This window comes from Hylobates moloch, unplaced genomic scaffold (assembly GCF_009828535.3).
Source record: "Hylobates moloch isolate HMO894 unplaced genomic scaffold, HMol_V3 SCAFFOLD_14, whole genome shotgun sequence".
In the NCBI taxonomy this organism is placed as follows: domain Eukaryota; kingdom Metazoa; phylum Chordata; class Mammalia; order Primates; family Hylobatidae; genus Hylobates; species Hylobates moloch.
The window spans coordinates 72,790,529-72,816,684 of record NW_026652289.1 but is presented as its reverse complement, the minus strand read 5'-3'; the positions used below and the strand labels follow the sequence as shown (position 1 = coordinate 72,816,684).

The 26,156-nt window shown below is 44.7% G+C and overlaps 1 protein-coding gene across 1 annotated transcript in view; it reads left to right on the top strand.

Annotated features, from left to right (window-relative positions):
• The window catches only part of RTF1 (RTF1 homolog, Paf1/RNA polymerase II complex component), a 72,578-nt gene that overhangs the window by 42,153 nt on the left and 4,269 nt on the right, over positions 1–26,156 (top strand). Inside the window, exons 4-16 of the mRNA XM_032174807.2 lie at positions 5,010–5,214; positions 11,707–11,821; positions 13,059–13,170; positions 17,420–17,555; positions 18,037–18,214; positions 21,452–21,534; positions 22,357–22,444; positions 22,544–22,651; positions 23,281–23,358; positions 23,996–24,117; positions 24,293–24,350; positions 25,388–25,465; positions 25,920–26,015. Of these exons, the coding sequence (XP_032030698.1) occupies positions 5,010–5,214; positions 11,707–11,821; positions 13,059–13,170; positions 17,420–17,555; positions 18,037–18,214; positions 21,452–21,534; positions 22,357–22,444; positions 22,544–22,651; positions 23,281–23,358; positions 23,996–24,117; positions 24,293–24,350; positions 25,388–25,465; positions 25,920–26,015 (1,457 nt within the window). The remainder of the gene's footprint in view (positions 1–5,009; positions 5,215–11,706; positions 11,822–13,058; positions 13,171–17,419; positions 17,556–18,036; positions 18,215–21,451; positions 21,535–22,356; positions 22,445–22,543; positions 22,652–23,280; positions 23,359–23,995; positions 24,118–24,292; positions 24,351–25,387; positions 25,466–25,919; positions 26,016–26,156) is intronic.

The following is a 26,156-nucleotide window of genomic DNA, read 5'->3' as shown; positions in this document are numbered from 1 at the left end:
CTGAGCAGCCTAGACCTGGAAGGTCAACTCCCACTCTTGTCAGCTTGAAGGTGCAAAGGCAGAAGTGGGGAGGAAGGGGGGTACCTGCATTCAGCATGACCGCTTCTTTAGAGCAGTGGTTCTTAACTTTTTCCATGGTCATGGATGCTTTGAGAATCTGAATGAAGCAAGAAAAATGCATGCAAAGGTTGGTGAGACCCCTGAAACCTATCCCTGGAACCCACGAGGATTCCTGCATTAGTCTTAAATACCCTGAGTGCCTTTCCCTCCCCTTTTTTTCTTGCTTATGCATAGTCTGACTGAGGAGGGAATCTCAGTAGAAAATGTTCTTTTTCTGGAAGCCAATTCCAGAATTTTTCAACACTAGTTTGAAAAGTGAACTTGGGCCAAGTGCAATGGCTCATATTTGTAATCTCAACACTTTGGGAGGCCAAGGTGGGAGGATCACTTGAGCCCAGGAGTTCAGGACCAGCCTGGGTAACATAGTGAGATCCCATCTCTACAAAAAAATTTAAAAATTAGGGTGTTACAGTATGCACCTGAGGTCCCAACTACTTAGGAGGCTGAGGTGAGAGGCTTGCTTGAGCCTAGGACTTCGAGGTTACTGTGAGCTATGATCACACCACTGCACTCCAGCCTAAGTGACAGAGCAAGACCCTGTCTCAACAACAACAAAAAAAAGTAGGAAAAAAAAAAAAAGAAAAGAAAAATGCAGGGGCACTGGGAGCGAAAATAGAAGTGAACTTGTTCCAGGACTAGAATGATAACCTGTAAATTATAAAAATTTTAAAAAAATTTTAAAAAATAATGTTTACGTACAAGCTGACTTTGTAAAATTGGCCTAACCTGGTTTTGAGCACATGCCTATGAATGTTAGCTCAAATTGAGTCAAGTGCAGTTCCTGTTAAATTGCTGACTTAGCTCAATACTCATTGTACTCACATACTTTTTCCATGCCAACATTTGTCCTATTAAGATCCACTGTTATGAGAAATTCACTAATCAATTTTTAATTATTCATTAAAATGTTTTTTTATTTTTTGTTTTTTTATTTTTTATTTTTTGTTTTTTTATTTTTTATTTTTTTTATTATTTTTATTTTTATTTTTATTTTTATTTTTTATTTTTTTTTGAGACGGAGTCTCGCTCTGTCGCCCAGGCTGGAGTGCAGTGGCGCAATCTCGGCTCACTGCAAGCTCCGCCTCCCGGGTTCACGCCATTCTCCTGCCTCAGCCTCTCCGAGTAGCTGGGACTACAGGCGCCCGCCACCACGCCTGGCTAATTTTTTTTTTTTTTGTATTTTTAGTAGAGATGGGGTTTCACTGTGGTCTCGATCTCCTGACCTCGTGATCCACCCGCCTCGGCCTCCCAAAGTGCTGGGATTACAAGCGTGAGCCACCGCGCCCGGCCTATTTTTTATTTTTTTAAATTTTTTATCGAGACAGAGTTTTGCTCTTGTCGCCCAGGCTGGAGTGCAATGGCGTGATCTTGGCTCACTGCAACCGCTGTCTCCTGGGGTTCAAGAGATTCTCCTGCTTCAAGTAGCTGGGATTACAGATGCCCACCAGCACACTTAGCTAATTTTTTGTATTTTTAGTAGAGACGGGGTTTCATCATGTTGGCCAGGCTGGTCTTGAACTCCTGACCTCAGGTGATCTACCCGCCTTGTCCTCCCAAAGTGCTGGGATTACAGGCGTGAGCTGCCACACCCAGCCATAAAAAAAATTTTTTTTTAATGCCAGCTAATAAATGAAAAAAATTATAGGGTTAGAAAAATCACCACTTTTCGATCATAGTGATAAAGTTGATTTACTCAAGAATCCTCAATGATTGTTAAAACCACTGGGTGAGAGTTTGTTGGAAAACAAAATTTTATAGTCTTAAACCTTCTCCCTATACATACTATTACACGAAGAGGAAAAGGTGCCTTTACAAAGGGAAAATCTGAGAGATAACCACCTTTACCAAGTAATCCAAATTAAAATAATGGGACAAACAGATGTTAGGGGTTCCTGATGTGATACGTTGAAAAGGACACAATCACTTATGGAGTATTCTTGCCAAAAATTCATAACCTGAATTGTTTCTTAACAAATCAACCAAACCAAATGAAGTGGACATTTGATAACTGTTGCTGTTTCAACTTAAATTAACTAAAAAGTAATGTTTAAAATTTAGTTTTTTAGTTGCACTAGCCACATTTGAGTTTGTGAATACCCATATGTGGTGGCTGCTGTTCAGATAGACAAAATTTTCATCACCACCTCACAAAATTCTACTAGACAATTTTTTGGGGCTTATACTCTTCAAAAATTCAGTGCACCAACAAGTGGATAAAGAAAATGTGTATGTATGCCAGTCAGGCATGGTAGCTCACACCTGTAATCCCAGCACTTTGGGAGGCCAAGGCAGGCGGATCACAAGGTCAGGAGTTTGAGACCAGCCTGGCCAACATGGTGAAACCCCATCTCCACTAAAAATACAAAAATTAGCTCAGCATGGTGGTGCATACTTGTAATCCCCAATACTCGAGAGGCTGAGGCAGGAGAATCGCTTGAACCAGGGAGTCGGAGGTTGCAGTGAGCCAAGATCACGCCACTATAATCCAGCCTGGCGACAGAGTGAGACTCTGTCTCCAAAAAAAAAAAAAAAGAAAGAAAGAAAAGAAAATGTGTATATATGCCATGGAATATTAGCCACAAAACGGAATGAAATAATGGCCTTTGCAGCAACTTCAGTGGAGCTGGAGGCCATTTTTCTAAGTGAAGTAACTAAGGAACGGAAAACCAAATATTGTATGTTCTCATGTATAAGTGGTGTTTAAGCCATCAAGATGCAAAAGCATAGAATGATATAATGGGGCCAGGTGTAGTGGCTCACGCCTGTAGTCCCAGCACTGTGGGAGGCCAAGGCAGGTGGATCACTTGAGGTCAGGAGTTTGACACCAGCCTGGCCAACACGGTAAGATCCCGTCTCTGCGAAAAATACAAAAATTAGCCAAGCATGGTGTTGCGCTCCTGTGGTCCCAGCTACTCAGGAGGCTGAGCCACAAGAATCGCTTAAAGAGGAGGTTGCAGTGAGCCGAGATCAGGCGACAGAGTGAGACTCTGTTTCCAAAAAAAAAAAAAAAAATGATATAATGGACTTTGGGGACTTGGCGAGGGAGTGAGGGTTAAAAGAGTACATATTGGGTGCAGTGTACACTGCTTGGGTGATAGATACACCAAAATCTCAGAAATCACCACTAAAGAACTTATCCATGTAATCAGGCCAGGTGCGGCGGCTCACACCTGTAATCCCAGCACTTTGGGAGGCCGAGACAGAGGGATCACCTGAGGTCAGGAGTTCGAGACCAGCCGGACCAACATATTTTCATCTTTATTAAAAATAGAAAAATTAGCTGGGCGTGGCGGCATGTGCCTGTAGTCCTTGTTACTTGGGAGGCTGAGGCAGGAGAATTGCTTGAACCCGAGAGGTGGAGGTTGCAGTGACTGAGATCAGCCTAGGCAACAAGAGTGAAACTCCATCTCAAAAAAAAAAAAAAAAGGCTGGGCGCGGTGGCTCATGCCTGTAATCCCAGCACTTTGGGAGGCTGAGGTCGGCGGATCATGAGGTCAGGAGATTGAGACCATCCTGGCTAACATGGTGAAACCCCATTTTTATTAAAAAAATACAAAAAAATTAGCTGGGCGTGGTGGCGGGCGCCTATAGTCCCAGCTACTCAGGAGGCTGAGGCAGGAGAATGGCATGAACCTGAGAGGCGGAGCTTGCAGTGAGTCGAGATTGTGCCACTGCACTCCAGCCTGGGTGACAGAGAGAGACTCTGTCTCAAAAAAAAAAAAAAAAAAAAAATGCCGGGGGCCGGGTGCAGTGGCTCACACCTGTAATCCCAGCACTTTGGGAGGCTGAGGCGAGCAGATCATTTGAGGTCAGGAGTTCAAGACCAGTCTGGCCAACATGGTGAAACCCCATCTCTGCTAAAAATACAAAAATTAGCTGAGTGTAGTGGTGAGCACCTGAGCTACTTGGGAGTCTGAGGCAGGAGAACTGTTTGAACCTGGGAGGTGGAGATTGCAGTAAGCCGAGATCACACCGCTGCACTCCAGCCTGATGACAAGCAAAAACTTCATCTCAAATAAAATAAATAGGCCAGGCATGGTGGCTCACGCCTGTAATCCCAGCACTTTGAGAGGCCAAGGCAGGCGGATCACGAGGTTGAGAGATCGAGACCATCCTGGCCAACATGGTGAAACCCCGTCTCTACTAAAAATACAAAAATTAGCTGGACGTGGTGGTGTGCCCCTGTAGTCCCAGCTACTCAGGAGGCTGAGGCAGAAGAATCGCTTGTGAACCCGGGAGGTGGAAGTTGCAATGAGCCGAGATCGCACCACTGCACTCCAGCCTGGGGCAGAGCAAGACTCCATCTCAATAATAATAATAATAATAAATAAGTTGGGGCCAGGTGTGGTGGCTTACGCCTGTAATCCCAGCACTTTGGGAGGCCAAATCAGAAGGATTGCTTGAGCCCAAGAGTTCGAGACCAGCCTGGGCAACAAAGTGAAATCCCAATTCTATTTAAAAAGTAAAAATAAATAGGCACAGTGGCTCACGCCTGTAATCCCAGCACTGGGAGGCCGAGGTGGGCGGGTCACCTGAGGTCAGGAGTTCGAGACCAGCCTGAACAATATGGCAAAACCCCGTCTCCAATAAAAATACAAAATTAGCTGGATGTGGTGGCACACACCCGTAATCTCTGCTACTTAGGAGGCTGAGGAAGGAGAATCACTTGAACCCAGGAGGTGGAGGAGCTGAGATTGTGCCACTGCACTCCAGCCTGGGCAATAAGAGTAAAACTCCATCTCAAAAAAAAAAAGTAAAAACAAGTAAGTAAAATAACAAAGTGGTTTCTTACTGTAGCCGAAAGAAGGGTGATGTTGTCAACATTGTGGAGCCGCTTGTGGCCTGTCTTCTGTAGCACATGTAATCTTGTGTTTGGGCCTTTGTTGCAGGTGAAGTGTCAGACTCTGACAGCAACAGCTCCTCTTCCAGTTCAGATTCAGACTCTTCCTCAGAAGATGAAGAGTTCCATGATGGCTATGGAGAAGACCTCATGGGAGATGAGGAAGACAGGGCCCGTCTGGAACAGATGACAGAGAAAGAGAGAGAGCAAGAACTGTTTAATCGCATAGAGAAGAGGGAGGTGTTGAAAAGAAGGTAAGGTTGAGTCCTCGTTGTCCCTCCTCGCCCCCACCTTTTCTGTTCATGTCTTTTCTCATACGTCCTCTGTCCTTCACACCTGACCTACATATGGAGACTGGCATTTGGAATTGATTGTTAACAGGATGAGAGGCAAATGATGTATTAAATTTCAATCACATTCATTATTTACTCAGTGCCACTGGCTTTGTTTACTAATATACGTTATTCAGAAGGTTTTATTCATAAGACATTATTTATGTGCATTATTTAATCTTCACAACCGCTCTGTGAAGTTGGTTATACCATATTACAGAAGTAGAAGCTTAGGCTTGGAGATATTAGGTAACTAAAGAGTAAGCTGCATGAAGGGAGAGACTGTCCTTTTCGCCACTGTATTCTTGGTGCCTAGAACAGTACGTGGCACACAGATATGCACTAAATACTTGTTGAGTGAATGAATGAAGAAACTTGCCCAAGGTGATTTAGCTGGTAAGTGGTAGAACTGGATTTCAAACCTGGGACTATCTGACGCCACAAAACACGCTGTGGCCATATCCTCTCCTGCCTCACATTTCCTATCATTTTACCTATTCTGTAACACCGCACTACAGGCAGCATTCTAAAGGGAATTACATACTTTGGAAGGCCAAGGTGGACAGATCACCAGAGGTCAGGAGTTCTAGACCAGCCTGGCCAACATGGTGAAAACCCATCTCTACTAAAAATACAAAAAAATTAGCCTGGTATGGTGGTGTACACCTGTAGTCCCAGCTACTCAGGAGGCTGAGGCAGGAGAATTGCTTCAACCCAGGAGATGGAGGTTGCAGTGAGCTGAGATGGCGCCACTGCACTCTAGCCTTGGAGAGAGCGAGACTCTGTCTTAATAAAAAATAAAAATAAATAAATAAAAGGAATTACAGGCCAAGTGTGGTGGCTAACACCTGTAATCCCTGCACTTTGGGAGGCCAAGGCGGGTGGATCACTTGAGGTCAGGAGTTCGAGACCAGCCTGGCCAACATGGTGAAACCCATCTCTACTAAAAATACAAAAAATTAGCCGAGCATGGTGGCACGCGTCTGTAATCCCAGCTATTTAGGATCCTGAGGCAGGAGAATGGCTTGAACCCAGGAGGTGGAGGTTGCAGCGAGCCAAGATTATGCCACTAGACTCCAGCCTGGGCGACAGAAGGAGATTCCATCTCAAAAAAAAAAAAATAAAGGGAATTACAGGCCTGGCGCGGTGGCTCACATCTGTAATCCCAGCACTTTGGGAGGCCAAGGTGGGTGGATCAGTTGATTCCAGGAATTCAAGACCGGTCATGGCAACATGGCAAAACCCTGTCTCCTACAAAAAATAGTCAGGCATGGTGGCCCATGCCTGTAGTCCCAGGTACTTGGGAGGCTGAGTCAGCGGGAGTATCATTTGAGCCCGGAATGTGGAGTTTGCAGTGAGCTGAGATTGCACCACTACACTCCAGCCTGGGTGGCAGCGTGAGACCCTGTGTCAAAAAAAAAAGGGAGGGGAATTACAGAGATTGTTTTTGTCTTGATAAAGATCAGTACATGATTTGATTTCTACTGAGCAAAAAGTATTGAAGTAATCATAAGATTGTGTTGGTTTTAGAACATGAATACAGTAATGATTGAGAGTAATGTGGGAACACATCAAATGATATGTAAAAATTAAATGAACAAATGGTGTTTTAAAGCTGTATATTTTACAAATTGGCTTCAAATTGTTCACGCTCCTAGGTTGAAATAATTTTCCAAAATTCATATTTGGAGCTCTGTCTTCACAGGATTCAAAACTTGGAATTTCTCATTATGTACAAGTTAGGTATCTGACTATCCTCTAGCATGGTTTTTGTATTTTTTTAAAAAGTCAAATGTTAAGTTGCTTTTTGATATTTAGAAGCTGCTTCAATGTTTTGAACTTTTGCCATATTTTAAATGGAAAAGTTTTAAATATGGCAGTAGTTCTTCCTTATCTCCTAACAGAATTTCAAGGTAAAAATAAACTTGGCTTTTGTCTTGGAAATAAAATAGCCCTCAGAACAAGGATCCTACCTATTTAATCTCATGAAAGGAAAATAGAAGCATTTTCATTGGCAGCACTTAGTTCCTTTTCATCTGGGAGTTTTGTTTGTCCCTTCTGGAGACCATATTAAGTATGCTGAGTTATCCTAGAGAAGAATGTTTGGCTTTCAGTCAGCAGCAAGCAATAGACATTTGAATTTTTTTTTTTTTTTTTTTTTTTTGTGAGACAGACTTTTGCTCTTGTTGCCCAGGCTGGAGTGCAATGGCACGATCTCGGCTCACTGCAACCTCCACTTCCTGGGTTCAAGCGATTCTCCTGCCTCAGCCTCCCAAGTAGCTGGGATTACAGACACCCGCCATCACGCCCGGCTAATTTTTGTATTTTCAGTAGAGACAGGGTTTCACTATGTTGTTCAGGCTGGTCTCAAACTCCTGACCTCAGGTGATCCACCTGCCTCGGCCTCCCAAAGTGCTGGGATTACAGGTGTGAGCCACCACGCTCGGCCTCAACATTTGTTTTGAGTGTGAATCGTTCCAAGTTTACCTATATTGGAACAAATAGGACTTAATAAACTGTGCTGGAGTTGCCAGACGGTTTAAAATTTGTATATCTGAACTGTGGAAAGCATAGCAAGATGTTGTCATGTAAGGCCAATAAATCCTATGACAAAATCACAAAGTAGCTCGAGGGTAATAGGTGGCTTGTCTCAAACTTAGTTTTTATGTTTTTCACCTTATGTGAATGAGACAGTTGACTGATTCAGTGACTTCTTAAAAAAAAATTTTTTTTTTTTTTTATACAAGAGTCTAGCTTTGTCGTCCAGGCTGGAGTGCAGTGGTGTGAACTCGGCTCACTACAATTGCCACCTCCTGGATTCAAGCCAGCCTTCCACCTCAGCCTCCCAAATAGCTGGGACTACAGGCCGTAGGCTACCATGCCTGGCTAATATTTTTTTTCTTTCTTTCTTTTTTTTTTTTTTTTTTTTTTGAGATGGAGTCTCACTCTGTTGCCCAGGGTGGAATGCAGTGACACGATCTTGGCTCACTGCAACCTCCACTTCCCAGGTTCAGTGATTCTCCTGCCTCAGCCTCCTGTGTAGCTGGGATTACAGGCATGCGCCACTATGCCCAGCTAATGTTTTTTTTTTTGTTTGTTTGTTTTGAGATGGAGTTTTGCTCTTGTTGCCCAGGCTGGAGTGCGATGGCACAATCTCGGCTCACTGCGACCTCCGCCTCCCGGGTTCAAGCAATTCTCCTGCCTCAGCCTCCCCTGCAGCTGGGATTACAGGCGCCCACCACCACGCCCAGCTAATTTTTTTATTTTTAGTAGAGATGGGGTTTCACCATGTTGGCCAGGCTGGTCTCCACCTCCTGACCTCAAGTGATCCACCCGCCTCGGCCTCCCAAAGTGCTGGGATTACAGGCATAAGCCACTGTGCCTGGCCAATTTTTGTATTTTAAGTAGAGACAGGGTTTCCCTATGTTGGCCAGGCTGGTTTCCAAGTCCTGACCTTAAATGATCCTCCCGCCGTGGCCTCCCAAAGTGCTGGGATTACAGGCGTGAGCCACCACACCTGGCCTGGCTAATTTTTATTTTTATTTTTTTTTTGAGACTGAGTCTTGCTCTGTCCCCCAGGCTGGAGTGCAGTGACACAACCTCAGCTGACTGCAAGCTCCGCCTCCTGGGTTCACGCCATTCTCCTGCGTCAGCCTCCCAAGTAGCTGGGTTTACAGGTGCCCACCACCATGCCTGGCTAATTTTTTGTATTTTTAGTAGAGACGGGGTTTCACCGTGTTAGCCAGGATGGTCTTGATCTCTTGACCTCGTGATCCGCCCGCCTTGGCCTCCCAAAGTGCTGGGATTACAGGTGTGAGCCACCGTGCCTGGCGGCCTGGCTAATTTTTCATATTGGCCAGGCTGGTCTGGAATTCCTGACCTCAGGTGATCCACCCACCCTGGCTTTCCAAGGTGCCGGGATTACAGGCGTGAGCCACCTCTCCTGGCCCTGTTTTTTTGTTTTTTGTTTTTTGTTTTTTTTTAAGAGAGGGGGTTTGCCATGTTGCCCAGGCTGGTCTTGAACTCCTGGCCTCAAGCAATTTGTCCACCTTGGCTTCCCAAAATGCTGGGGTTACAAGTGTGAACCACCACCCCCAGCTTCAGTGACTTTTTTAGTGACTGTAAGAATGGTTTAGTGTGCTGATTATTGAGACAGAGGTTCAGAGCCATCATAGAAAATTGATATTTTTGTAGTTTGTTTAGCTTCAGGGCAGTGCAATATGGAAACTCTGGAATTTCCTGAATCTTTTTTACTTTAAACGCTCTTTATATGGATCGCATTTAATCTTTGTAGTCTTTTTTATGTAAGAACCATTAGCATCCTGTTCTCTAGCCAGCAGCACCAGTAGTGAGATGTCATTTTCAGTTGTTAGATTATTCATGGGGGCAGGAAGCATAAAAGGTAGCCTGGTTGTAGAAAGGGCACTGACATTGCAGTCAGAAGGTCTAGGTTCAAGTCAGACTCGCTGGCAGGGTGATCAGAGTTAAATCACTTTCTCTTCCTGCCTCAGCTTCCTCCTCGGGGTTGTAAACCTCAAGAGAGATGATACACATAAGAACATTATGTAAATGTAAACTGTCACTAACTCTAAAAAATAACTTTGTTTAAAATAACCCACTTAAAGTGTATAATTCAATGGTTTTTATATGTCCACAGAGTTGTGCAATCATCACCACAATTAATTCTAGAGCATTTTATCACTCCTCTATTTCCCCATAAGCCTCTCAGCCCTAGGCAACCACTAATCTCCTTTATGTCTCTCTAGATTTGCCTGTTCTGGATATGTTTATTATTATTGTTGTTGTTATCAAGACAGGGTCTCGTTCTGTCGCCCAGGCTGGAGTGCTGTGGCATGATTATAGTTCACTGAAGCCTCGATCTCCTGTGTTCAAGCAATCCTCCCACCTCAACCTCCCAAGTAGCTGAGACTATAGGCGTGTGCCACCACCTGGCCAATCTTTTAAACTTTTATTAAAGACGAGGTCTCGCTATGTTGTCCAGGCTGGTCTTGAACTCCTAGCCTCAAGCAATCCTCCTGCCTTGGCCTCCCAAAGTATTTAGATTACAGGCATGCCTGACCTGGATATTTTATATAAATGAAATCATAATATGTAGTCTTTTGTGACTGACTTCTTTCACTTAGTATGTTTTTGAAGTTTATCTATTTAGCATGCATTAGTACTTCACTCCTTTTTATGTCTGAGTAATATTCCATTTTATGTATATACCACATTTTTTGTTGATCTGTCCATCTGTTGATTAATATTTGTGGTGTTTCCTCCTTTTTGCTATTGTGACGTGCTCCTGTGAACATTTATATACAACAATTTGAGTACCTATTTTCAGTTCTTTTGAGTGTATACTGGAAAGTAGAATTGCTGGTTCATACGGTAACTCTTTCTAACTTTTTGAGAAACTGCAGCTGCATCATTTTAGATTTCCCATCGGCAATAAGTGTTCTAGTTTCTCCACATCTTCACTAACACTTTAACACTTGTCATTTCCTTTTCTTGTTGTTGTTGAGACAAGGTCTCGCTCTGTCGCCCAGGATAGCTAGAGTTTAGTGGTATGATCATGGCTCACTGCAGCCTCAATTTCCTGGGCTCAAGCAGTTCTCCCACCTCAGCCTGCCAAGTAGCTGGGACTACAAGCATGTACCACCACATCCAGCCAATTTTTTAAAATTTTTGTAGAGACAGGGTCTCACCATGTTGTCCAGGCTAGTCTCCAACTCCTGGACTCAAGGGATCCTCCTGCCTTGGCCTCCCAAAGTACTGGAATTACAGGTGTGAGCCACCGTTCCTGGCCTCCCTTTTTGTGATAATAGCTATCCTGGTGGGTGTGAAATGGTCTTTCATTGTGTGTTTTTTGTTGTTGTTTGTTTGTTGTTTGTTTTCGAGACAGAGTCTCACTCTGTCGCCAGGCTGGAGTGCAGGGGCACGATCTTGGCTCACTGCAACCTCCGACTCCTGGGTTCAAGCGATTCTCCTGCCTCAGCCTCCCAAGTAGCTGGGATTACAGGCACGTGCCACCATGCCCAGCTAATTTTTGTATTTTTAGTAGAGACGGGGTTTCACCATGTTGGCCAGGATGGTCTCGATCTCTTGATCTCCTGATCCCCCCGCCTCGGCCTCCCAAAGTGCTGGGATTACAGGTGTGAGCCCCTGCGCCTGTCCCATATTCTCTCATTTTAAACATATTCCAACTTAATGCTATCAAATATTTTATATTTTGTTGTAATTAACATATTAAATATTTTTAATGTACTTAAAAAGGTACACCAGAGTTTCTTGCAGGAAAGCCAAAATATCTATTAGCTCCCTTCCCTTAGTTCCTTTCTCCTATCTAATAGAAATCAGTTTTTACATACATTTCATTGCTACTTAAAAACCAAACAAATATCTTTTAACCAGATTTGAAATCAAGAAAAAACTAAAAACAGCCAAAAAGAAAGAAAAGAAAGAAAAGAAGAAAAAGCAAGAAGAGGAGCAAGAAAAGAAAAAGCTGACACAGATTCAAGAATCTCAGGTAGGAGATTCAATGTTCCTCATTGTCCAAAGAATAAACCTCTGTTTTGAGTGTGTGTGTGTGTGTGTGTAAAAGGTAGGTTTATATTAATCAGCCTAAGTTTATTAGTACAAGACCTGTGACATGGTTTCATTAATCTCTGGACATATCACCATTAGCTGTGCTGTTAACTCCTTAGCACTTTTTCCTTTGCTTTCCTTTTTCCTTTTCTTTTTTTCTTCTTTCTTTTTCCCTTTTCTTCCCCTCCCTTCCTCCTTCCCCCTTCCCTTCCTCCTTCCCTTCCTCTTTCCTTTCCCTGGTCTCACTATGTTGCCCAGGCTAGAATAAAGTGGCTATTCACTGGCACACTCATAACACATTGTAGCCTCAAACTCCTAGTCTCAAGCAGTCCTCCTGAGTTGCTGAGACTACAGGCATATGCCACTGTGCCCGGCTTTCACTGAAGTCTGCATTTAAAAAGCAGCCCTCAGCTGCAGTGACTGACATGTGTAATCCCAGCACTTTGAGAGGCCAAGGCAGACAGGTCACTCAAGGCCAGGAGTTTGAGACCAGCCTGGCCAACATGGCGAAATCCCATCTCTACTAAAAATACAAAACTTAGCCTGGTGTGGTGGCTTATGCCTTTAATCCCAGCTACTCAGGGGGCTGAGGCACAAGAATTGCTTGAACCTCAGAGGCGGAGGTTGCAGTGAGCTGAGATCGTGCCATGGCCATCCAGCCTGGGCAGAAGAGCGAGGCTCTGTTTTAAAAAAAAAAAAAGCAGCCCTCTAGTGAGTGAGCATCCCTTAAGGAAAAGTTGGTAAACAACCTGTCCTAGGTAGCCAGATGCTTATGATGTTTACTTAGATGTATGTCATCCTTTACTTGGTATAAATATAGCTGGGAAAGTAATCTCTGTATTTCTCATAAATGAGACTCCATCTCAGAAAAAACAACAAAAAAAGATAATGTAGGGCTGAGTGTAGTGGCTCATGCCTGTAATCCCAACATTAGCTGTGTTGTAGTGTGTTCTTCCAGAAAGAGTTTCTTGAACTTGCTATTAGGCATTTTAGACAGGGCTTACTTTACTGCGCTATCCTCTTTGTCCACAAGAGGATGCTCTCTCCCCTTACATAAAAGCTCTAAGTTTTTGCAACCCATGTAGATTCATGTTGGAGGACTAAATGCATTAAGTAGGTTTAGAGAATCTTATCAGCTGTTGGTAAAAAGGGCCATCCTATATATCCTTCCCTTCTAGGTAACATCCCACAACAAGGAACGGCGTTCCAAGCGGGATGAGAAACTAGACAAGAAATCTCAAGCCATGGAGGAACTAAAAGCAGAGCGAGAAAAACGGAAGAACAGAACAGGTAAGCGAGGGAAATATAATGGCTACTTGTGTCTTTATATGATTTGACTTCCTGGTGTCCATTTTTATTTTGCCCTCTTGTTATGTCTTTCTCATATAAAATTCCAACACATACCGAGAATAGTATAAACATCCATGAACCCATCATCCAGCCACAGCAGTCAGCTCTTGGCCAGTCTTGTTAAATCTATAATCCTTTCATCAGAGTATTTTAAAGCAAATACCAGCATTATTATATTTTAACCATAAATATTTCAATATGTTCCTCTGAAAGATAAGTACTTTTGTTTTAAACCTAACTATAATACCATTATTACACCTAGAAATAACAATGAACTCTTTATCAAATATCTAGTCAGTGTTCAAATTTTTTATTTGTTTTGTAATTTAAAAAACAAGATTTGGACCACTTGAATCAGGATCTTAAAGTCCATACATTGTGATCCGTTAATATGTCCCTTAAGGCATTTAATCTGTGTGTTTTCTTCCCCATCTCTTTGCCCTGCCTTGCAGCGTATTTGCTGAAGGAACTGGGTCATTTGTCTTCTTGTTTCTCGCGATGCTGACCGCATCTCACTTTTGTTGTTGAATGTGTTTCTGGTCCCTTGAGTTTCCTGTAAATGGTTAGTTAGAGCTACAGAATTGGTCAGATTTGGGTTTGTTCTATTGTTGTCATTGTTGCTTGTTCTTGGGGAAGGTTGATTTTTAGGTAGTGGTATGTATTTCCATCAGGAGACACATGATATCTGATTGTCTCTCAGTTTGTGATGTTAACAATCCTATCAGTTAGCTCTTACCACCATAATGTGAAGTAACTAACCCCTGTTCCTGCTCATGCATCTGAAGTTCAACTGCAATTCACCCGCCTGATGGCATGAGTTCAGCTGGAATTATCTCCAAGCTACAGGTGATAGCCAGGTCTGTTCTACCTTTCTTCCTCCCTGGGCCAGTAAACCCCGATCACTTTTATATGGTGATGACAGAAGTATAAAAGGGGTAAGGAAGACACACATGCCTCTTAGGGCCTAGACTTGGAATTGGCACAGTGTCACTATGGGGCCGGGAAGAATGACTAAGGCATATAGCAAACGACATGGGTATAGAGATGGGTGAAGAATTAGAAAGGATAATGTGGGGGCTGGGCGCGGTGGCTCACACTTGTAATCCTAGCACTTTGGGAGGCCAAGGCGGGCGGATCACCTGAGGTCAGGAGCTTGAGACCAGCCTGGCAAACATGGTGAAACCTCATCTCTACAAAAAATACAAAAATTAGCTGGCCGTGGTGGTGCATGCCTGTAATCCCAGCTCCTCAGGAGGCTGAGGTAGGAGAATCCCTTGAACCTGGGAGGCAGAGGTTGCAGTGAGCCGAGATTCTGCCACTGCACTCCAGCCTGGACAACAGAGTGAGACTCCATCTTAAAAAAAGAACAACAAAAGATAATGTGGGGCTGAGTGTAGTGGCTCATGCCTATAATCCCAACACTTTGGGAGGCTGAGGCATGAGGATTGCTTGAGGCCAGGAGTTCAAGACTGGCCTGACCAACGTGGTGTAACCCTGTCTCTACTAAAAATACAAAAATTAGCCACTTCAGGCACAGTGGCTCACACCTGTAATCCCAGCACTTTGTGAGGTCAGAGTAGGCAGATCACTTGATGCCAGGAGTTCGAGACCAGCCTGGCCAACATAGTGAAATCCCATCTCTACTACAAATACAAAAATTAGCCAGGCATGGTAGCACATGCCTGTAATCCCAGTTACTTGGGGGGCTGAGGCACCGAAAATCGCTTGAACCCGGGAGGTGGAGGTTGCAGTGAACCAAGATCCTACCATTGTACTCCAGCCTGGGCAACAAGAGTGAGACTCTGTCTCAAAAAGAAAAAAAAAAAAGAAAAATAAATAAATAATAATAATAATGTGTTCTGTCCTAGTAGCCATTGATGGTCATTACCTAGACAATTTAATTCATTAGGAGTTGCAAAATGGTGATATTTCGAATCTGTGATTCTTTCCTCATTCATTATCTAGACTGCTTCTATGAAGAGAAACTCTTTTTTTTTTTTTTTTTTTTTTTTTTTTTTTTGTTGGTGTTTTTTGTTTTTCGCCAGGATGGCGGCTCACTGCAAGCTCCGCCTCCCAAGTTCACGCTGTTCTCCTGCCTCAGCCTCCCAAGTAACTGGGACTACAGGCACCCGCCACCACGCCTGGCTAATTTTTTGTATTTTTAGTAGAGACGGGGTTTCACCGTGTTAGCTAGGATGGTCTTGATCTCCTGACCTCGTGATCCACCTGCCTCGGCCTCCCAGAGTGCTGGGATTACAGGCAGAAGCCACCATGCCCGGCCTAAAGAGAAACTTCTAATTAGCTATTTAGTTACCCCCCAGGCACGTTTTGAACAGGAAAGGCAAGATAAATGCTTGATTAATTTTCCTTTAGTTTACATAAAAGCTCTAAGTTTTTGCAACCCATGTAGATTCATGTTGGAGGACTAAATGCATTAAGTAGGTTTAGAGAATCTTATCAGCTGTTTTTGATCTTATCAGCAGTTTTTGAAGAATTTAAGTTTAGAGACTAAATGCATTAAGTAGGTTTAGAGAATCTTATCAGCTGTTTTTGATCTTATCAGCAGTTTTTGACGAATTTAAGTTTAGAGAATCTTATCAGCAGTTTTTGAAAGAATGAGATAGTTTCTGGCAAGGTACAGTGGCTCACATGTGTAATTCAAGACCAGTCTGGGCAATATAGTGAGACCCTGTTTCTGCAATATTTTAAGGAGAGAAGGAGAGATAGTTTTTAGCAACTTCCAAAGATGACCGATGAGTTTTATTTATTTTGAATATCCTTGTGAACTCATGATTTTTAACACGCTTTATGTGTTTTAATCCACTGCAGTTATTTTTCCTTCCTTCCTTCCTTCCGTCCATCCGTCCATCCATCTTTCTCTCTCTCTCTCTCTTTTGAGACAGGATCTCGCCCTCTTACTCAGTCTGGAGTGCAGTGGCGCGATCTCGGCTCACTGCAACCTTCACCTCCCAGGTTCAAGCGATTCTCCCACCTCAGCCTCTTGAGTAGCTGAGACTACATGCGTGCACCACCACCTGGCTAATTTTTTTTGTATTTTTAGTAGAGATGGGTTTTAGCCATGTTGGCCAGGGTGGTCTTGAACTCCTGACCTTAAGTGATCCGCCTGCCTTGGCCTCCCAAAGTGCTGGGATTACAGGCATGAGCCAACATTCCCAGCCTAAAATTTTTTTATATTATTCTTTTTTCTTTTTAAATCATAAGTACACAGATTCACCTCCCATCTTAGATTAATGGTAGCATACTATACACAGTTTTCTCTCTCTTTTTTTTTTTTTAGGCACCACTCCTGGCTAGTTTTTTGTATTTTTGGTAGAGATGCAGATTCACCATGTTGCCCAGGCTGGTCTCAAACCCCTGAGCTCAAGTGATCTACCCACCTCGACCTCCCAAAGTGCTAGGATTGCAGGCATGAGCCACCATGCCTGGCCACGTTCCTTTTTTTTTTTTTTTTTTTTGAGACGGAGTCTTGCTCTGTTGCCCAGGCTGGAGTGCAGTGGTATAATCTTGGCTCACTGCAACCTCTGCCTCCCGGGTTCAAGCGATTCTCCTGCCTCAGCCTCCCGAGTAGCTGGGATAACAGATGCCGGCCACCACGCCTGGCTAATTTTTGTATTTTAGTAGAGACAGAGTTTCACCATATTGACCAGGCTGGTCTCGAACTTCTGACCTCAAGTGATCCACCTGCCTCTGCCTCCCAAAGTGCTGAGATTACAGGCGTAAGCTACCGTACCCGTCCCCACATTCCTTTTTTATAGCTGCATAGTAGTTCATTGGTAGATGTACCAGTGGTGATTCAGCCACTCCCCTATTTTAAGTTTTCCTCAGAAGCTTCTGAATTCATCATGAGTCTTTCCCCCTCTTTCCTCCCCATAGTCAAGTGTCTTGAGTGCCATAAAAGAGAACTGTCAGTAGTGTTAGTGACCCTTTCTGCCCACTTAGTATCAGTCTCCCAGCCCTTTTTTCATCTGTTGGGGCCTGATATTTGGCACCTGAATAATTTTAACTCTGTGTTTTAACTCATTTCTGTATATACCCCCAGTTAGCACAATCCAGTCTAGAGAGGACAGAGCTGTGTATTTGAGTCCTCTTCCATTTCAAGTTCTTTTTCAAGGATGAATTAATTTTCTTGTTGAGAAAACCTAGGTAAACATCTCTCCTTTCTTTCTAGCTGAGCTCCTTGCCAAAAAACAGCCATTAAAAACCAGTGAGGTCTACTCTGATGATGAAGAGGAGGAAGAGGATGACAAATCCAGTGAAAAGTCAGACCGCTCATCTCGAACATCGTCGTCTGATGAAGAAGAGGAGTAAGCTCTTGTACATTTTGGTCTAGTAGGCAGGATAGGTGGGTTTTTGAGGAAGAGCTTGGTGTCATTTCCAAAATCTCCCTGGTTCAGCCACTTACTCTGACTTGGTTACCTTTGGTTTGCTGAACTGAGTTCCCCAGCACATCAGCCCATTCATTTGGCTGCTAGCCTGTACGCTTGGACATTTCACCTGGGCCGGGAAGATAGGAACTGACTTCGTGTCATTCTCAGGTTGGCCTGGAGCTTTCATTCATTTTCTTAACTCTGATGGGTTATCTAAGATGGCAGCCTCATTTGAAACAGCTCACGCTACTGGTCAGGAACAGGATCCTATTACAAGTCTTTGCTGGTGCTTCATTTACTTCTCCTCCTAGGCTAGGCACACGTACTTTGGTTAAGTTTTGAGGAGTTGATATTGTTTCTCTGTCTTGTTCTGTTTTTATGATGAACATTTTTTCCAGTGCCCCTTTGTTCCTCTTAGGAAAGAAGAGATCCCTCCAAAATCCCAACCAGTTTCCTTACCTGAAGAATTGAATCGGGTTCGATTATCACGGCATAAGCTAGAACGCTGGTGTCACATGCCCTTCTTTGCTAAAACTGTCACAGGATGTTTTGTGCGGATTGGCATTGGAAACCACAACAGCAAACCAGTTTACCGGGTTGGTATTTCTTCCCTTGGACAATTGTTCATGGTTTCAGTGTAATTAGGCTCAACTGAGGGCAGGAGCTATTGAAAAAATCTGTCACTCTTCTGTCAGCATTTGATGGAAAGTAGACTCCAAGTGGGATCCCCATAGAGCAGTGAGGTGCCCAGGAATCCTTCATGACTTGTCGCCAAGAAGAGGACTTGGAGCCCAAGGGCCTGGAAGATTTGGATGTAGAATAATTTTCTCTATTCCCCCTTCAGTATAAAAGGCAGAAGGGAGGCATCTATGAAGTGTTCATTAGGAATTACATAATCTAAAAGATTTGTTCATTTGAAAAACCAATGAATGAAAAGTTTCATGTTGCATACCAAGTGACTTCTATGCCAGGGAATTGCATTGAGGTTAAAAAAAACCCTCCAAACTAATACAGGTTATTATGTAGGTTCCAGCACTGCTTCTGTGGTCTAGGTGGACTGGGCACAGTGGCTCACACCTGTAATCCCAACACTTTGGGATTTGTTTATTTATTTATATTTTATTTTACCTTTTTTTTTTTTTTTTTGAGATGGAGTCTCATTCTGTCACCCAGGCTGGAGTGCAATGGTGTGGTCTTGGCTCACTGCAACCTCCGCCTCCCGGGTTCAAGTGATTCTCCTGCCTCAGCCTCCCAAGTAGCTGGGACTACAGCCGCATGCCACCACACCTGGCTAATTTTTGTATTTTTAGTAGAGACGGGGTTTCATTGTGTTGGCGAGAATGGTCTTGAACTCTTGACCTTGTGATCCATCTGCCTCGGTCTCCCAAAGTGCTGGCTTGAGCCACCGCACCTGGCCTATTTTTATTTTTATTTATTTGTTATTTTTTTTCAGACAGAGTTTCGCTCTTGTCGCGCAGGCTGGAGTGCAATGGCACAATCTTGGCTCACTGCGACCTCCGCCTCTGGGGTTCAAGCAATTCCCCTGCTTCAGCCTCCCGAGTAGCTAGTGTTACAGGCGCCCGCCACCGTGCCTAGCTAATGTTTGCATTTTTAGTAGAGACGGGGTTTCACCATGTTGGCCAGGCTGGTCTTGAACTCCTGACCTCAGGTGATCCACCTGTCTCAGCCTCCCAAAGTGCTGAGATTATAGGCATGAGCCACTGAGCCCGGCCTTATTTTTAATTTTTTGTTTTTTATTTTTGGAGACAGAGTCTCACCCTGTTGTCCAGGCTGGAGTGCAGTGGCACGATCTCGGCTCACTGCAGCCTCTGCCTCCTGGGTTCAAGCGATTCTCATGCCTCAGCCTCCGAGTAGCTGGGACTACAGGCACACGCCACCACACCTGGCTATTTTTTTTTTAGACGGAGTCTCGCTATGTGGCCCAGGCTGGAGTTCAGTGGCATGATCTCTGCTCACTGCAAACTCTGGCTCCTGGGTTCACGCCATTCTCCTGCCTCAGCCTCCCTAGTAGCTGGGACTACAGGCACCCATCACCACGCTTGGCTAATTTTTTGTATTTTTAGTGGAGATGGGGTTTCACCATGTTAGCCAGGATGGTCTCGATCTCCTGACCTTGTGGTCCGCCCGCCTCGGCCTCCCAAAGTGCTGGGATTACAGGTGTGAGCCCCCGTGCCTGGCCTCACTTTGGGATTTTAAAAAAATTTTTTGTAGCGACAGCCTCTCTCTGTTTCTTATGCCGGTCTCAAACTCCGGGCCTCAAGTATGTTCTGGCCTCAGCCTCCTAAAGTGCTGGGTGTTGGTTTTTTGTTTTGTTTTGTTTTGTTTTTTTGAGACGGAGTCTCGCTCTGTCGCCCAGGCTGGAGTGCAGTGGCGCGATCTCGGCTCACTGCAAGCTCCCACTCCTGGGTTCACGCCATTCTCCTACCTCAGCCTCCCGAGTAGCTGGGACTACAGGCACCCGCCACCACGCCAGCTAATTTTTTGTATTTTTAGTAGAGATAGGGTTTCACCTTGTTAGCCAGGATGGTCTCGATCTCCTGACCTCGAGATCTGCCCTCCTTGGCCTCCCAAAGTGCTGGGATTACAGGCGTGAGCCACCGCGCCCAGCCCAGGTGTTGGGCTTTTTTTTTTTTTTTTTTTTTTTTGAGACAGTGTCTTAACCATGTTGCCCAGGCTAATCTGGAACTCCTGGACTCAAGCTATCTTCCTGCCTTGGCCTTCCAAAGTGCTAGGTTTGCAGGCGTGAGACACTGGAGACACTGTGCCCAGCCTGTTTGAGATAGGATCTCGCCCTGTTGCCCAGGCTAGCATGCAGCGGTGTGATCATAGTTCACTGCAACCTTGAACTCCTGGACTCAAACGATCCTCTTACGACAGCCTCTTAAGTAGCTAGGACTGTAGGTGCACGCCACTATGCCCAACTAATTTTTTTTTCTTTTTTGTAGAGACTGGGTCTCGGCTGGGCGTGGTGGCCCACGCCTGTAATCCCAGCACTTTGGGAGGTGGGCGGATCATGAGGTCAAGAGATCGAGACCATCCTGGCTAACGTGGTGAAACCCCCATCTACTAAAAATACAAAAAATTAGCCTGGCGTGGTGGCACGTGCCTGTAGTCCCAGCTACTTGGGCGGCTGAGGCAGGAGAATGCTTGAACCAGGGAGGCAGAGGTTGCAGTGAGCCGAGATCATGCCACTGCACTCCAGCCTGGGCGACAGAGCAAGACTTTGTCTCAAAAACAAAAAAAAAAGAGAGAGAGAGACTGGGTCTCTCTGTGTTGGCCAGGTTGGTCTCAAATTCCTGGCTTCAAGTAATCCTCCTACCTCAGCCTCCCAAAGTGCTGGAATTATAGGCCTGAACCTCGGCACCCAGCCTGGTTTGTTTTTGTTTTGTTTTATTCTTTTCTGGTTTTTATGTGGGTTATCCCCTTGTATGAGGACCTGCAGCCATGCCATATCCTGAAACGCTTGGCAACAGAAACTGACCTACATGGTCTTCACGTTTGGTTGATAAAAATCAACTGGTGATATCCCAAATACATCCCTTGTAAGTTAGAATTAGTTGGAGGAAAAGCTTCCAGTGGGCCCCACCAGGCTCCTCTTCTGCTGGCACTTGCTCCTCCTGGGCACAAGGCTCCCTTTGCTTGGCCATCTGGATTCTAAACCTGAGAAAGGTGCCCAGAACCCCTGGCAGCTGTGGGCTCCACTCAGCACTCGATCAGTTGTCTGCGTTCAGGTAGAGAGACGCAAAGGAAGAGCGTTGTGGAAAGCTCTGGAAGAGTCTGGTTTTGACTAGTGTCTCTGTCCTCTCACTTAGGTCGCTGAGATTACGGGTGTTGTGGAAACCGCCAAAGTTTACCAACTAGGCGGCACCAGAACAAACAAAGGGCTGCAACTACGGTAGGAGACACTTCTGGGGCAGCTTCTGCTTCCACTTCAAACAGGCACTGGCTTTGGGGGCTGCTATTCTCTCTGTGTGATGTTCCTTGTTACCATGAACGCTATGTATGCAATCCCCACAAGGTCCACTTGGAGGGAGACTTGTATTCCATCTTTGTCTATAGGGAAGGTAGGATATTCTCTCCTCTAGAGGGAACTAAAGATATGAAGGGGTAGGACACAGAGAAAGGAAATGTCGGGTTGTGAGAGACCCTCCCAGAGCCTCGCTGGCATTTCCTTGGCAAGCATGGCCAAGAGGCTTGCTTCTGGTTCTGGCTCCATCTCATAACCTCATCTGTGACAAGAAAGATCATTTTTATGGACTTCATTTCCTCTTCAATACAATGAAAGTGTCATTCACTCAGCAAATATTTACCGAATGTACAGTGTGCCAGGCACTGCTCTAGGTGCCATCATAGTGCACTGCAGCTTGGAACTCCTGGGCTCAGGTGATCCTCCCACCTCAGTCTCGTGAGGAGCTGCGACCACAGGCATGTACGCCTGTCCCAGGCTCTGTTGCATATTGTTGATGTTGACTGTAATGGATTTTATTGTAAATTGACTTTTGAAGCACTGACCAAGCCCATTTGGTTTCCAGTGCTAGCTTTGGGATCTCAATCTTGGCAGCTCATTAAAACAGCCTGGGATGATTTTATAGGGTAGCTAGGATTGAGAACCACTGCAATAGGTATATATAGGTGGTACATAGTCTGGTAAGGTTGCTTTGCTTGTACTACAGTCAACATGCACATTTCTTGGAGATGCTGTCTCTCTTTTATGTAGGCATGGCAATGACCAACGCGTGTTCCGTTTAGAGTTTGTCTCAAACCAAGAATTCACCGAAAGTGAGTTTATGAAGTGGAAAGAAGCGGTACGTGGCTAGAGATTACCTAGCAGTTGTTCGTGCACGTTGAGAAAATATCTCTCCAAAATCCCTTACTAATAATCTTTTATCGTGTTTTTGATCCAGATGTTCTCTGCTGGCATGCAGTTGCCCACTCTAGATGAAATCAATAAAAAGGAGTTATCTATTAAAGAAGCTCTTAATTATAAATTCAATGATCAGGACATTGAAGAGGTAAGAAACCTGGTGCCCCAGAGCCCGGAGGTTCATCAAGAACCAGTATTGAGAGAAGAACATGATTCTCTTTTATTTCCCTATATCTTGACATTTTTAGCTATGCATGAAAATGAGGGAGTACTAATATTACTACCTTATTATTTATAGTTCATCAAGCTTTTTTCTATACATTCTCCTGTCCGGATGAGGCTAACATAGACTGAAGTGTATTCAGAGTTCAGATGAGACAACAAATGAGGCTACATACACTAAAGTGTATTTAGGGTTCAGGGATCTGTATTCTGCTAGGCTTGATCCTTCAAGAGTTTTCCTTCTCTAAAACATCTTGGTAAAATTATTTGATCTCTGTTCTCTTGGACAGTGGCTAGCCTTACACTACCAGGCCCTTGGGCTGCTGTTTCTTGGTGCATGTTCCTTCAGACTGTCCCAGAAGAATCTCCGTGACCCAGGAAGCAGCATAGTATCCCTTGGAATGAACCCGCTCTCTCTCTCTCTGGGGCATGACACTGCTATAGGAAGAGCAGCCCCCTTGTAACTAGCTGTTTGCATCCAAAATGGGCTCACTTAGCCTGTCTACAAAAATAGCTTAGGAATACCTCACTGCTGGTATCTCCTCTCTGGTACAGATTGTAAAAGAGAAAGAAAGGTTCAGAAAAGCTCCACCCAACTACGCTATGAAGAAGACTCAGCTACTGAAGGAAAAGGTAAGGAGTTGTACTCGAGCCTCTTTCCTCATCCTGTAAGGAGATGTGGAAATCAAACTTGTTCGTCCTCTGCCAAGTTAGCGGTGGCAGGATTGGGAGAAAATTCTGGGCTCGATCGTAAGCAACACAGTGTGTTCTTGGCACCTGGGCAACGTTCCTTGGCCATTTTCCATTCCCTAAATTCAAACTGATCTTCTGCATGCCAGTCTTCTTACTTTCTAGTCACTTCAGTTTCCTGTGTAATAAAATAGACCCTGGGGTGGTATTTAACACTGAGTCTGAACAGACAGATGACACTGTCAAGGCCACCTGTGGCTGGTGATTTTCCATTCTTCACATTGGGTTGGGGTGGGCCTTGTTATGCTGGTTTAGCCACCCTATGAGGCCTGGGGTTCTACTGCCACCAGGGACCCACAGCCAGGTAGTTGTATGGGAAGGTGTTCCCCATTGTACCGTGCACTACTATAATATAAATTATATCTTGTATTTGTAATGTACTTATACAATATTCTTCCACATCTCCTGTCCTTTGCTCACCACATGAGATATCTTTGCCTGTGCTAGAAGTAAGGGGATACTTGATATGGAGTCAGTTGTATGTAGCCAAGAACTCACTCACACATCTCTCTGTGTGTAGGCCATGGCTGAGGACCTGGGGGATCAGGACAAGGCCAAACAAATCCAAGATCAACTGAATGAGCTGGAGGAACGGGCAGAGGCCCTGGACCGCCAGCGGACCAAGAACATATCCGCTATCAGGTGTGTTATGGAGCCGATTTTTGGCCCACAGACCTTGGCCAAAATTATCAGGCAAGCCTGTGGCCTGTACACCCTGTGCTGCACTGACCCCATAGATATCTGGGTTCAGGGCTCAGTGGTTCCCTCCCTCCCTTGTTTCACAGCCACTGACTCATCCCTCTTACTCACCCCACAGTTACATCAACCAGCGGAACCGGGAGTGGAACATTGTAGAGTCTGAGAAGGCCCTTGTGGTAAGAAAACTTTATCTGAATCACTAAAACAAAGTTAATTAATAAACCATGACATCTTTTCTACATCTTGCCTAAGTTTATTTTTTAATTATTGAAATAACATAGGCACTTAACATATACACACTCTCTCTGTATGTCCACGTACATCGATATAATTTATTCATAATGAAAAGCAGCAGTCTTCTGCCCTGTCCTACCTCTTCCCATCCTTAGATTCTACTCCACAGGTATTTGTTTTTTCTCAATTTCTGTTTCTTGGTTGTTTCCCCCATATGTACTCTGGTATTCTTGAAGGGAAAAGGATAATATGCCGGGCGCGGTGTCTCACGCCTGTAATCCCAGCACTTTGGGAGGCCAAGGCGGGTGGGTCACCTGGGGTCAGGAGTTTGAAACCAGCCTGTCCAACGTGACAAAACCCTGTCTCTCCTAAAAATACAAAACTGAGCCGGACATGGTGGTGCCCGCCTGTAATCCCAGCTACTTGGGAGGCTGAGGCACGAGAATCACTTGAACCTGGGATGCGGAGGTTGCAGTGAGCTGTCGGGCCACTGCACTTTAGCCTGGGCAAAAGATTGAGAATCCATTTTAAAAATAAAAAAAATTAGCCGGGCACGGTGGCTTACGCCTGTAATCCCAGCACTTTGGGAGGCTGAGGTGGGTGGATCACCTGAGGTCAGGAGTTTGAGACCAGCCTGGCCAACATGGCGAATCCCTGTCTCTACTAAAAATAAAAAAATTAGCTGGGTGTGGTGGCTTGCACCGTTAGTCCCAGCTGCTGGAGGCTGAGGCAGGAGAATCACTTGAACCTGAGAGGCAGGGTTGCAGTGAGCTGAGATTCCGCCACTGCACTTCAGCCTAGGTGACAGAGCGAGAGTCTATCTCAAAAAAAAAATTAAAAAAAAAAAAAAAGGAAAAGGATAATAGCTTTTTTTTTTTTTTTTTCAGTCCCGTGCAAAGACTTATTTGCCTGTGAGCTTATGGTGAATGAGAGGAGGGGGATGGAGGTACAGTTGTGTGGTGCATGCTTTCTGTTTCAGGCTGAAAGTCACAACATGAAAAACCAACAGATGGATCCGTTTACTCGGCGGCAGTGCAAGCCTACCATCGTTTCTAATGTGAGTGCCGAAAGAGGACGTTTTAGTCAGGACCTAGATTCTGGGACACAAAATGAGTTCCATTAGGAAATTAATAACGAAGTTAAAAATAATGTTTTCTTAGCTGGGATTTGCTTGTCTGGAGCTCTTGGGTCTGGATACTTCCTTTTTTATCTTGCTATAGGGCATATAGGTAGTGAAAACGTGGCATGGATTTATAAAAACCTAGTGACTGATCCTCCTGTATCAGGGTGGGTTTACAGTGCAGCAGACATTAGTAATGTATCCCTTAGCTAGGGCCTGGCTGGGCTGGGCTTGGCTTTCAAGCTTGTAATTGCCTTTGAGGAAAACCCCACTAGCTGCTGATGGGTCGGCTGTGGTGCTTGTGATGTTAGTTTGGTAGGTGGGAAAGAATCTGGCAGTAGGACTCTGTCAGTGTCAAACAATCTCTAAAATGAGTTATTTTCTCTCTCAGTCCAGAGACCCAGCTGTTCAAGCTGCCATCTTGGCCCAGCTGAATGCAAAATACGGTTCTGGAGTGTTACCAGATGCTCCAAAGGAAATGAGCAAGGCAAGTGTGGTACCACCCTGTTGCCTGCTGAGTGAGGCTGCTGGCTGAGACACCGAACAAGTACCTTGTCTAGTTTGGGCTTGATTTTTCCACCTTGAGGAACAGGGAGTCCCTCTTGGAGTCCCTTCTCCATCCCAGTTA